Source organism: Acinonyx jubatus, chromosome B1, assembly GCF_027475565.1.
Source record: "Acinonyx jubatus isolate Ajub_Pintada_27869175 chromosome B1, VMU_Ajub_asm_v1.0, whole genome shotgun sequence".
Classification (NCBI taxonomy): Eukaryota; Metazoa; Chordata; class Mammalia; order Carnivora; family Felidae; genus Acinonyx; species Acinonyx jubatus.
Genome location: NC_069382.1, coordinates 144,706,817 through 144,720,335, shown reverse-complemented (window position 1 = coordinate 144,720,335; position 13,519 = coordinate 144,706,817). Strand labels below are relative to the sequence as shown.

General features: G+C 39.4%; 1 protein-coding gene across 4 annotated transcripts in view; it reads left to right on the top strand.

The window, feature by feature from the left end:
• SLC4A4 (solute carrier family 4 member 4) overlaps positions 1–13,519 on the top strand; it is a 353,101-nt gene that overhangs the window by 232,278 nt on the left and 107,304 nt on the right. For all 4 annotated transcript variants that reach the window (XM_027058126.2, XM_027058106.2, XM_027058136.2 and 1 more), the window contains 4 exons: positions 5,070–5,157; positions 7,421–7,575; positions 8,210–8,329; positions 10,880–11,054. In XM_027058126.2, coding sequence (XP_026913927.1) covers positions 5,070–5,157; positions 7,421–7,575; positions 8,210–8,329; positions 10,880–11,054 — 538 coding nt within the window. The remainder of the gene's footprint in view (positions 1–5,069; positions 5,158–7,420; positions 7,576–8,209; positions 8,330–10,879; positions 11,055–13,519) is intronic.

The window sequence follows — 13,519 nt, the reverse complement described above, 5'->3', positions numbered from 1 at the left end:
AGTAAAAAATATTGTAGAGGGTTTTTTATTTAACAATAATACAAGTTCATTGAGTAGCAAATCGTGACTATCTGTGTATCCCTCTTATCATCTGCTCCTGTCTGGCATATTCTTTTCTTCTGTACAGGAGAGTGGTACTAGTCTAGAGGTGAAATACAGCATCATTTGAATTAACAAAGGGAGCCCGGCAATTCAAGGGAGTGTAATTCAATAATGTCATAAAACTATTTCAGGGCAATAGTCTGAACAATATATCCAAGCATGTTAACATTTTTCCAGGAAATATTTTTATCCATTTGCTGTCCTCTGAACTGGTGCCTGCTATAATCAGTGCGTAGGGAGTCTCATTAGCCTTTTTGTGTATGAGTAATGTGGGGCCATTTACAATGGCTGCATCCTGTGAAATCCAATCAAGGAAATCCCACAAGGAATGTGCTGGTCGGTTGTGAAGAACTGCCCCGTACTCAGCCTTGTGCTTTAACGTGCTGCCTGTTTACTGCAGGGAGACCCGAAATGTCTGTTGTGGTGTACATTTCGTAATGGTCATTTTTCCTTTAGAACGTTATGCTCTTATGTTTATTATTGCTATTATTGCTATTTATGATAAGTGGTATTAGTGCCATGCATCTTTTAGGAAGTGTGGGTCTCACAGCTCTGTGACTGTAGTGCCCACAAGATTCAATACCCTCCTATCGGCTTAGCTTTCTGCTTTAGCTTTCTGCTTGCACCAGGGCTACAGCCAACTTAGTGGATGTTCTCTGCTTAGGAGTCCTTCTTGCCATCCATGTGAAAGCAAACGAACCATTCTTTTACTCTTCGCGACTTCGTAGGCTGTGCTTATGATTTTCCTAGCATCTTGCATACACTTTGCTTGGTGTCATCTTATATCTGTCCGTACAGGCTGCTGCTCACTCCTATTTATGAGCTGTGTAGGGGATAATAACTATTGTTATTCCCACTTGACAGTTGAGAGATGGAGGCAAAGGGAGGATTCACGATCAGTGCTAGAAATAGAACTGCAGATTTCTGACTCTGAAGCCGGGCTTTTAGGGAGAATCTAAGGAGCTATTTAGAATGGATTAGAACAAAATACTTTAGGGTTTTCCCATGAAGAGAAATCAAAACCCCTGATCAGTTTGTTCTTTTCTGATCTTGATTTTCACATTTAAGACAAGTAGTTATGTTCCATAAGTTCTAGTCCTCTAAAAATTTAGAATGTTTACCCTTTTCATATCACTGTAAGTTAGTATATATTTTATGTGATAAATGATGATTTGCCTTAAAGAGCAGTTTGTGCTTAATTATCAAAACGATAGAAAATCTCATTAGAGGGATTGGGACAATGGTCTAGCTAGTTCAATTCTGTCTTGCCCAGCACTCTAGTTGCTAGGTGCTATTTATCGTATGTAATGTGGTTGGTTGTGGTGGGTTTATGGTCTTCATGCATCTATTGTGGACGCTACAGTTCAGCCATAATTTCCAAAACTGCTAAATATGAATAATGGCTTATTTGATTCACTGCTGTTTTGAGAGCAGGGAGTAAAGGATTGGTACATGCTGAGTTTATTCTAGAAATAGCTGTGATATATCAGGAAGGACGGGGGGGAGGTGCACATCCTTTCTGCAAAGATTGAGTGGTTTAGGAAGGCTGGCTCTTCTTCTGATATTGTGCTCTGTTTCTGCCTATAATTATTTTGTGAATATGAGTACAGTCCATTGGTTCCGGACAGAGATCATCTGGTACTTGTTTTTGTTATGGAGAATGCTAGAGGCATCCTCCCCAGGCATAATTAGGTATGTGAAAAAGCTCACAAGAGTAGAAGGGCCTCATGAAGATTCTTGAGACAGCTAGCACTAGTAGATTCTAACTATGACTTTATTTCTAGTTATGAGTGAATAAAAAGAACTCAGTAGCATAAATTAATTTCTTTTCCCCAGCTGTCAACATGGGCTGTGCCCTTTGAGCCACACAAATGTGGTGTTTACTCTAATTTGTTAATAAGGAAAAAAAGCTTCTGGTTAAAAATAACATCTGTCCATTGACAAAAAACAGCTTGGGTCATGAAAGGAGTTTTCAGTACATTATAAAAGCTGAGTTTGGCAAGATATACTTCTGTCATAAAAGTTGTAACAGCTTTTGCTTCTTCAAGGGGCTCAAGGGGAAAGAACATGTTTCAGGCAGAGGGAACTTCAACTTGATGAGTTCTTCTGCAATCCTAGTTTTCTCATCTCCTTTTCAGTAATGCAGTCCAAAATCAAGGGCTTCTTCAGGGTTTCCGTCCCTACAGATGAAATTCTTGACCTGAGGTGATGTTTCCTGCTACTTGTAGATGGCCAGATTTCTTCTCTGTATCATTTTGAGAGGTTGAATTTACTGAATGGTTCCTGACTGGAGTAATGGGAAAGTTTAGCTGATATGTAACATTTTATTTCTATTGGGCACTTAATGATTTTCCACTAAAGAACAAATCAATATATATGTGTTAATAAATATTTGTATATTATATGTAATATATATGCATTTTTTAATAAAAAATACATTACCACAGAAAGAGAAATCATACCTTTATATCTAAGTTAGTGAAACAATATAATTCTCATATATTGGGTTTATTGCTCTAATGCATGTTATAGTCACTATTGGGCTGCTACTTCCATTCATTATTCGGTATTATTTAGCAGAGACTAGAGGAAATATTTACAGAAAATATATTCCCTCATCCCAGAGGGCTTGAGTTAGAGGCTCCATTACTTTGGCTCTTGGGATGGTTACCTATCTCATCTGCCAAAGTTTATATTTGAGGACTACTAATAAATGAGAGTATTTGTCTCGCTTTCTAGCAAGATAGTGTTTTGTCTTTGTTGCCATATAGTCAGCCTGATAGTTCATGTGTCAGTTGGTAAGTGTGTATTTCCATAATGTGTGTTTGTAAATTATAATCATGATGGAGATGCTACGGCAAGGTAGGAAGAGGTGCAGAGTAGGTCCAGAAAGATCTTAGGTATTATGTCTTACTGAAAAACTAATATTTAGACACATTAAAATAACAAAAAATGGCAAGTAAAGGAAACCATTATTTAAAAATGTGTGAATAAGTAAAGGATCCAGGTATTCGATATTTTCTCTTTCCGCACTGCATTCTCCCCCTTTGCCCAAGACTATGTTCTTATTGTCTTGCCTGACAGCTGGCCATTGCTAGACTGGCTAATAGGACTGGGCAATGTGACCAGTATTGTAGGTGTTCCTAAATGGGATTTCTGTTTTGCTTAGGTGGTTAAATATTTTTTGCATATGTTGCACTCAAATCAGTGATCATTCCCTTTAGTATAGTACATTTTACTGTCATTAAGAAGCATTTTATAATACTATATGTAGGGGTGTATAATTTAGGTCCAACTTCAAAGGAAGAGAAGTTCTAGTATCAACTGAACTTCAATATTAGAATAACTAAATCCAATTTTAATAATCACTTCCTTCATACTTGAACAGACTTTCATTCCTGCTGATTGCTTTTGCTTTTTCATCTACCGTGATAATACTTGAAAGCGAGTGTGCCGCCTCATGCCAGAACTGGTTTCTAAGCAAATAAGTATTGAATGGTTTTATAGCTATTTTGATATGAAGTCTGAGTGTTCAAACTTTCAGATACCTTCTTACATTCTTGATTTCTGTTTTGTTTTGTTTTTTTTCCTTTCCCCTTTGGACTGAATTTTATAATGAAAAAAAAATTTATTCAAGGGCTTTTTGGGACAGACCCTAACACTTCGAAGAGTACTTGCTGTCGGCCCATTTTTATTTAAAGTGAGGTATATAGATAAATAAGTATAAAATAAAATTGTATTAAGCAAATCCCATCCCATCCCTGGTCCCATAAATTTTTACCTAAGATTTCTTGTCCCCAGCTAAGTATCCACATCTTTCCCCAGGACGAGCCGTGAGAGTCATTGTGGGTTAGGTTTTCTCTGTTGAATTGTAACCCCATGTATAGGTTGGGCAGGTAATGTTAGGCACATTGTGTGTTGAAAATAACAGGAGGTGAGAAGGCCTATCTACTGTCTCTCATTTACTAGGCACGTCTTTGGCTCATCCACTGACCTCCTTGAGCCTCAGTATCCTCACCATTAAGCGGGAATAGGATACCTCTCCTTATTGCAAAAGGGTATGTGGCGTTTAAATGAGGTGATGAATATGAAATGTTTTGCAAACTTTAAAAAGCTGAGCACATGTGATGTGATTATTTTTATTGCCCTTATTGTCTCCATGTTAGGTAAGACACGATTATAAGCAAGGCGGAGATGTATCCAGTGTTGCCTTTTATATATTTTTTCTTATTCACTTACTTACTGGGTTTCTTCCTCCCTAGTTGAGACATGAACCTAAGTGGAGATAAGCTCATTACTGCAAATTCCAGGACCTACTTACTGTGGAGCAGTGCGTGTACATTATCAAGAAAACAAGTTTGGGAAGGAAAATGAGGACACTCACAAAAGAATTTTAACTGTCCATGAAAGATGCTTTATTTCGAATTTCTCTCATAGTTTTCTTTCTTTACTTTGGCTGTCAGCATGTGGCTTACTTCTAGAGGACTTGGTTTTTGCTGACTTCCAGTCACTTCTGAGCAGAAATATTTCTTAAAAGTATGGAGAGGATCATTTGTCACTGTTCATATTGAGTAAGGAAAAGTCAGAGAAATCTGAAGATGTACTAAGTCTTTCTAGTTATTGTGCTTAATGGGTTTTCTCCACAGATTCTCAAAGTCAGTAGAAATGAAGATAGAAAGTTTAGGAAAGAAAGATTGAATGACTCCTAAAGTGAAGTTTTCCTATTCAGTAAATAAACTTCTCAGGGTTTCCATGTTAAATTCTTCTTTGCCTCCAAAGAAACAACAATTTGTATTTCATGATAGTGTGAAAAAGTATCTTTAATATTACCATGAATATTACCTTTGTCTTAAAGATGAATTCTAGACCTCAGCTTTTTACAAATAGGATAAACGTGTCTCAGTGTTATGTACATTGACTTTGATGAAATGTGTTTTATAGCCTTTGCTTCTTTCCTCTTCCATTAGGTTCTTGTTCATTCTCTTAGGTCCTAAGGGGAAAGCCAAGTCCTATCATGAGATCGGCAGAGCCATTGCCACCCTGATGTCTGATGAGGTAGGGGATCTGGAACATGGTGATTTGTGAATGTCACGCTTGTATAGTTTTCATACTATGAACTGGCTGTCACAATTTACTCAAGTCAGAGTATGTGGTCACCAGTCCTCTTTATGGCATAAGGTACACTCATTTATGGCAGATGCGCTGGTCTCGACACAGTTTTCAAAAAATAAATTTTTTGTTGGAATAAAACATAATTTCCTTTCTTTTTCTAAGCATTTGCAATTCTTAAAAGAGATATATGTTAAATATTCTTTAAAAAGTTCAAATCACTGTATTAACTTAAACTTTACCTCTTAAAATGTTTAATATATTCATCCTGGGAGTTCAAGTGTCCTTATACCATATTGTTTCAGAAATAATGGGTTCTATAAAGTAATGCGTAATAAAATGGATCATGCATTTTTTCCTTAGGTATCAGAAAGTACCTGTTTTTATGGTCTTCTTATCTTGTGGGAAGGAATTACACACTTACTAAAATGCATTAGCAACTGTTACTGCAGAGTTTCTAGTGCTTTGGAATTATAACCTTACTCTCATAACAGCTTGAATGTTGTTCACACATTTTAGATATGATGAAACCCTAAACTAGTCTCATAGTAGGAGAACTACAATTAGGATATGGGATCACTGATTTTCCTTCTGTGTCTTTCTAGCTTACTATTTTCCCAAATGTTTCACTTTTGCTTTATTACTTAATTTGTTAGCTTCTCCATGTGTTAAGTGAAGAATAGGGCATTTAGTTATGGAAGCTTTATTTGGTGATTACTCAGATGGTTACTTAATGTGGGACTGAGAGCATTTTTGATGTATAGCTATGCTGGCTTTTCCCCCTTGAGGCAACTAAGCATCTCAGGGGGCTCTTTTATTTATTTTCATGTGTTTACATTTTCTTTAAAAAAGAATCCTTCCTCCTAAGATGCAGTAATTAGAACTGCCTTAGGCTCTAAATGACAGAAAAATCTGATTTATAGTGGCTTAAATTATTTGGGGCTTATTTGGAGGTAGGCAGTTGCTAGAGTCGGTTTAACTTAACTGTTTCATGATCAATCAAGAGCCAAGGTTCTGGCTTTGTGGGCTTGAGAGGGCCACTGCAGTCAGCTCCAGCCATCTCTTCTGTATTCAAGTTTGAGGAGGGGGAGGTTGAATACAGAAGGGGCGTGGAGCGGGGAGTATTGGGAGACGGAGGGTGGGAATGTTAGCCGTATCAGTCTAACAGGTATTCTAAAGGTTTCTCAGACAGCTTTTTTCTTTCATCTCATTGGTCAAAACTGTCAATTCTTATCTGCAGGGGAGGCTGGAAAAGTGACCCTCTCTAGCGGCTAGAGCACCACAGATGAGATGCTGGCATTTGTAATGCTCTAATCTCAACCTCACCCCGCCCCCCCCAGACCATTACATGTAATTTGTTTCATAGCTTTTAAAAATTCTTGTTGAGGAGAAGAGATTTACTAGCAATCTTTAAGAACAGGTAAGGATGTTGAACAGGAGCCATCTTCTGTCCTGGAGACTAAAGAATTTGACTGATGAGGTATGAAAGGCTTATGCATAAAGGACTTTCAGATGGTCACCTAGGTTAGAAGAATGGAATGATTAGCAAAGAGGATTATGTAAATTCTGGAGCTCCTTCTTGGATATCTGTATAAAAGACATGAAGCATTTGCTGCCTTGGCTGGTTTAGTTATTGCCTTGCTAAAAGGTTAGACAGATGATCACCTGCTTAAAGCCCTTTGCTTTATGTGTTACCAGCATAACTTAGATTTTTCTTTTTTTTAATAGCTAACATTATTTGTGTTCGAGAGCTGCAATGTTTGGGACTTAACCTGATCTGAATCCTCAGCTTGAACTTTTCCTTTTTGAATTACCAGCAGTGGCTTGTCCCAGTCATTTTTATTTCAGAGAATGATTCTTTTGTATATTTCTCCAAACCATTTTCATCTGGCTTCCACAGCAACTGTATCAGCAATGGTACATACCAGTGGGAGATGAAAGACAGTGTTGTTTTACAGTATTGATTAAAAAGACATATAAAAGAAACACAGCTGTTTTCTCATGCCTCCACTTATATTCTCTGGGTTCAAAATCAGAATGCCAAAATAGTTTGGGATAAGCTGATAGGAAATATGAGAATATGATTATATTACACATATATGAAATAAATGTTAAAGTGGATTATAGATTGCCTTTCTGAGGCTTAACATGCTGTGAGGCATGTAGAGAGTTCTCTTGTTGGATCAGCATATCTCTTATTATTCTTTAGGTGTTCCATGACATTGCTTATAAAGCTAAAGACAGGCAGGACCTGATTGCTGGTATCGACGAGTTCCTCGATGAAGTCATTGTTCTTCCACCTGGGGAATGGGACCCAGCAATCAGGATAGAGCCTCCTAAGAGCCTTCCATCATCTGACAAAAGGTAAATTATAGGGCAATTGGGAGTTTTCATCCTTGAGAAGGAGGTTGTGCTCAGAAAAGGAAATGGGGTCAGGTGACTGTCCTAATATTGTGTTTTTAGGTTCACATTTAACTTGATGTATTATCTCAAATGAATTACATATGTACTTTGGTTTGACATTTCGTCGATGCTGTAAAATGAGTGTTATATGTTGTTATCTTCTTCAGTGATTGCAAAGTAGAGATCTCAGATTATGATATTGGAATACATCATAGAGATTTTTAGGAGGATGTGTTGGGGACTTCCTGCACATGTAGAAGACTGGTTTACTCAAAACGAGTCCCTATAGATTTAAGAGGTTAAAAAATCGGGTGAGACCATTTGGAGAAGCCGTTTTCTGGAAATCTGTTGTTTTCCCAGTGAAACGGTTTCTGTCTTATACAGTATGCAACTTATTTAGCTTTTTATTCATCAGTCATTTGTCCTCCCTCTAAATACAACACTTTAAGAGTTGTCCGTTAGGGTGGTGGAAGGAAATGATCTTTCTCCCAAAGGGTTTTCAGTTCATCTCTTCGTTAGTCTCATGCGTGGCACAGCTAAGAAGCAGATGAGTAAAAGAAACTGATATTCTCTTGGGCTCTGTTGTCTTGCTTAGAAAGAATATGTACTCAGGTGGAGAGAATGTTCAGATGAATGGGGACACACCTCATGACGGAGGCCACGGAGGAGGAGGAGGAGGACATGCAGATTGTGAAGAATTGCAGCGAACTGGACGGTAACTGATGGATTATTTGGCCATTCACGATGAGAATCTCCTTATTTTATTATTTTAAATATTTATTTTAAGAGAGAGAGAGAAGACATGCTTGCCTGTGCACACGAGCAGGGGAGGGGCAGAGAGGGAGGGAGAGAGAGAATCCCAAACAGGCTCTGCACTGTCATCACAGAGCTCTACGTGGGGCTGGGTCTCATGACCATGAGATCACGACCTGAGCGGAAATCAAGAGTCAGCGGCTCAACTGACTGAGCCACCCAGGTACCCAGATGAGGATCTCTTTAGATCTTAATTTCCCTTCATCTCCCTATCAGCATTTTACTCACTGATTTGTATACTTGTGCAGCCAACAGATACTTACATTGATTAATCACAGGCACTGGGGATGCAACAGTGAATTAAACAAAAACCCTTTGTCCTTTTGGGTTTTCCTTTGTAGTAGTGGGAGACAAGCAATGAGAAAATTAAGAAATGTGGTGATGGTTTAATGGGGGAAAACGAAAACAGAAATAGGGGGTTTTGTGATAGGGGAAAGACATTCCAATATAAAGAGTGAACTCAGAGAAGGCCTTACAGAAAAGTCCCACAGGAAAGCCCATGAGAAAAGTCCTGCAGGAGCTAGAGATAGACCAGCAGAAGTGAGGTAGGGGGAGGGGACAGCAGAGGGCCTGGTGTGGGCTGGGTTGGCATCCAGGCCATGAAGTGAGGGAGGAGGTGTTGGAGAGAAAGCCAGCGGGGTCTTCAGGTGGGTGTGAACCTGTGGCAGGAAGGTGGAGTCATGTGTTGTCTTCCCCATTTGGCTTTTGTGCGTCCCTCCCTTCTCTGTACATTTATTCATAAGTGGGCAACATGGTACAGAAATGAGGAACTCACAGGTCATGGTCTCCTTAGCCTGCCGTTGGGGATTCAGGATTCCCAGACTGCTTTTGTAAATCTCTTTTTATGATAATTCCTCCTTTTCTTTCCACTATTAGGTTCTCCATTTTGTTTTGTATTAAATAAAATTTAAAGTAGGATACTGATTTTATGAAGATAGGACTTTTTTTTTAATGTTTATTTTTTTGAGAGAGAGAAGAGAGAGTGTGCGAGCAGGGGGAAGGGCAGAGAGACAGTGGGGAGGAGGACAGAGGACCACAAGCAGGCTCTGCGCTGACAGCACAGAGCCCGATATGGGGCTCGAACTCACAAATTGTGAGATCATGACCTGAGCCAAAGTCAAACACTTAAGCCACCCAGGAACCCGAAGATAGGACCTTTTAAGAACATTAAAGGTTTTTTTGAAAGCACAAAAGTATGTCTTTTTAAGATGTAATTGAATCTGAATAAAATGATTTCATTCTTCTGATGACCACTTGGGTTTCTCTCTGAAATTAAGGGGACATTTTTTCCCTCCCCTTTTTTTCTGAAAGAATAGAGAAAATAAAACCCCCTCTCCCCCTATTTTTTCTGAACAGTTCTTTACAAAGTACTTTTATTAGGAATATTCTTTTCCTTTTCTATAGATATGAGTTCTGGAATTCAGCTCTTTTACTTAATCAGACTGGAATTTAATTCTTGGATAGCTCACTTTTTCCCCAATGTACTGTCTGCAGCCTGCCCAGCACCACGCACAGCCCTACACAGACCACGAAAACTGAAGTGGGGCACAGGATGCAGCGAGGGCCAGCAAGCCCACACACAGACAGACAGTCCCGATAAAGTGTGATAGCCCCATGGTGGAAATCTGAACTCTCTGAGGGAGGGCCCCACAGGCAGAAGGAAGGGTATGCGTGGGGAAGGCTGAGACGTGAGGTTTGGTTGGGAGGGTAGTTTGACAGATGCATAACTAAGGCAGCTGACCTGCGAATGTGCGTAATGGGGCTACACTTGCAGTGCTTTTCCACCGTATACCTGCGTGGCTTTCTTCCTTCGTGCCTTCGGGACCTTATCCCAAAGTCACCGGTTCGGGAGGCCTGTTCTGGCCACTCTAACAGTTCAGCCATTGCTTCTCTAGCATTTCATAACCTTCTTCCCCACTTAATTTTTTCCCTTGATGTTTAGCACCATCCATTTTGCTTATATTGTCTGTCCCCCATATCGGAAGGAAAATCCCCGAGGGCAGGCGTCTTTGCCTGTATTGTTCACTGTTGAGTCTCCAGCACCTGGAGAAGTTCTGGGCATATCACAGGTGCGCAGTAAACACTTGTGGAATGATGAATGGGGCTGGAAAGGAAACAACGCAAGATTATTAAAGGACTTCTATGTTCTGCTCATGGGTGTGATGTTTTTCTACAATGAGTGAGAAATTTTAATCCATCTACGCCATTCACTCTCATCTAAAAACCAACTGTTCTTTAGGGAATGCAACACCTAATTTAGGGACCAAAACAGAGACAGATAGAAGAAAATGTATTCTTCTACAGTTTTCCCATTTTCCCTTAAGTGGTTAAATAGAGCTTGTTGATTCAAACACTTTGACTGCAAATTCTTTGTGGTTGAATGAGTTACCCTTGGTTAATTTGATGACAAATTTATTTTACCTTGTCACATGTTTGCTTTCTCCCTACCCAGGTTCTGTGGTGGACTCATTAAGGACATAAAGAGGAAAGCACCATTTTTTGCCAGTGATTTTTATGATGCTTTAAATATTCAGGCTCTTTCAGCAATTCTCTTCATTTATCTGGCAACTGTAACTAATGCTATCACTTTTGGAGGACTGCTTGGGGATGCCACTGACAACATGCAGGTGGGTCTGGTTTGGGGGAGACACAAATAGTACAGCCCAGATTGCCTTCCTCACCCCTACAGCTCAGCTAGAAGCAGATGGCCTTTCAGTTACTCAGCGTGATTTTCTTTCTTTTGCTGGATGCTGCATTTTACTTTGCTTCTGGCCTGCTGCTATATTTCCAGCATTTTAGTAATTACAAAAATAGCTCGATGAAATCTGGCTTGAGTCACAAGTGGGGAAAAGAAGGGAAGGAAATGAGGATATACAATTCCATTTGGGCAAAAGCATATCAGCTGCTTTAATTTTGTGCACGGCACGGGGTTTAGATCTTCTACTACCTTGAATGTATGGGCCATATTCTGTTAAGCTTGATGATAACACTTTTTCTGGGAATGCATGATTACCTTCATTTTACACAAGAGCAAACAGTCATCAAAAAATTGAGGGATTTGCTTGAGGTTGGATTTGCATGTCTATCGGTAGGATTCAGCTTTAAGGGAATACAAGTTAAGAGTTGTTTCTCCTGTTCTTGAACCTGCCTGATCATTAAGCTGTAAAGACCCTGGCTTGACTTATTTTGTACAAACCATAGTCTGTTACTCTGCAGGTGCCGTTTGCCATCCTTTTGTATCAGTAACAGCTGACGTTTTAGTGGTACGAAAGATATTTTGGATGCCCTCTATCATTCAGAAAAATATGTACAAAGCTAAGAAAAAATAAGCGTTGTGCTAGATGCTGAATACAGAGTAGTGAGTGAAGCCAGTATTCTTAGGAAAAGAACTAGATTCATTCCCTTTTCAAACTCTGTCCCTTCTACTTTAGTGCTTATTACTGATTAACCTATGTGACATTCATAAGTGCTGCCAGCCACCTTCTTAAAAAAAAAAAACAAAAAACAAACCCAGCTGTTTCAAAAGATTGCTTTCTTCCACTTTTGTCTTCTTCTCTGTGCACATTCATGCTTTAGATTCTGCCTAAACACAAAAATGAAATGGAGATGATATATGACATCTATGTTGACCCAAGTAAAAAGGGAGAAATTGCTTCAAATAATTGTATGTAGTCTGTTAAGAGCACTTTTATCTTTTAGCCCTTATCTATTATTGCATAGCATATTAATCCAAAACTTAGAGGCTTGAAACAACCATTTCATTCTTCCCTTTCATGGTTTTGGTGGTTGATGGGCTTATCTGGAGTGGTTCTCTCTTTGGGCCTCACATGTTTGTAGCGAGGTAACAGCTGAGGTTGGAGTCCCCTGAAGGCTTCTTAAATGTTTATTTATTTTTGAAAGAGACAGTGGAGAGAGAAGGCAGAGAGAGAGGGACAGAGGATGCGAAGCAGGCTCTGTGCTGACAGTAGCTTCAGCACAGAGCCTGATGCGGGGCTCAAACTCACAAACTGCAAGATTATGACCTGAGCCGAAGTCAGATGCTCAACTGACTGGGCCACCCAGGTGCCCCTGAAGGCTTCTTTATTCACATGTCTCGTGCCTAGATTGGGATGTCTGGAACATTTGGGGACTGAGGACTCTGAACATGACTTTTCCATTTGGCTAGCTTGGCTTTCTTACAGACGGGGACCATGATGACCTTTAAGAGCTCATGCCCTAATCAGAAGGGGGCAGGCACCGCTCAGCTTTGCTTATTCCTATATGAATATGCTCTCCGTATTACTTCATTTTCTGATTTTCAGAAAGAGGCTGAAAACTCAAATTCTTATGTGAAATCTAGTGATTCTTAAATATTTGCAACGAATTAACTTTTAAAAACTAACATTGTGCTGGCCAGAAAGCACATATGTATATGTTCCCAGCGAGAGACCTGCCATGTGGGGAAGAGAAACCAAGAGTGGTAGGACACAGAGATGAAGTATGTGAATAGGGTGTTCTTCCCTCTTTTCCTCATTCATAAGGTAGGAATGAACGAAATAAACTGCAACAGTGATGTCAATAACAGGATTTTTATAAATCTGATCTGTATCCAAATAGGGCAGTTATTTTTCGTCCAGATGAGAGCATAGTGATAACTAAATCAGATCATTCAACAAAACCAGTGGAAAAGAAAGCACTGAGGAAGCACCATGAGGCCAGCACAAAGAACATAATACAGGCAGTCACGTTAGGAAAATAAAGCTGTGATTTGGGGACAGTGGCAAGAAAACCTCCTTCTGTTGTTCAGAATATACAGAGACTTTCTTGCGCAGATCATTTTTTAACACATAGTTTTCCATGGATTCTTTTCCTTGAAGTGGAGAAATTACAGCACGTCCTATGTGTTAGTTTATTGCCTTTTTAAACTGAATTGAACCCCTTTTCAACCTCATAAGACTTAGCTTTAAATTATAAAAAATTTTTTTTTTTACATTTATTCATTTCTGAAAGACAGAAAAAGAGTGTGAGCAGGGAAGGGGCAGAGAGAGAGAGGGAGACACAGAATCTGAATCAGGCTCCAGGCTATGAGCTGCCAGCAGAGAGCCCAACGAAG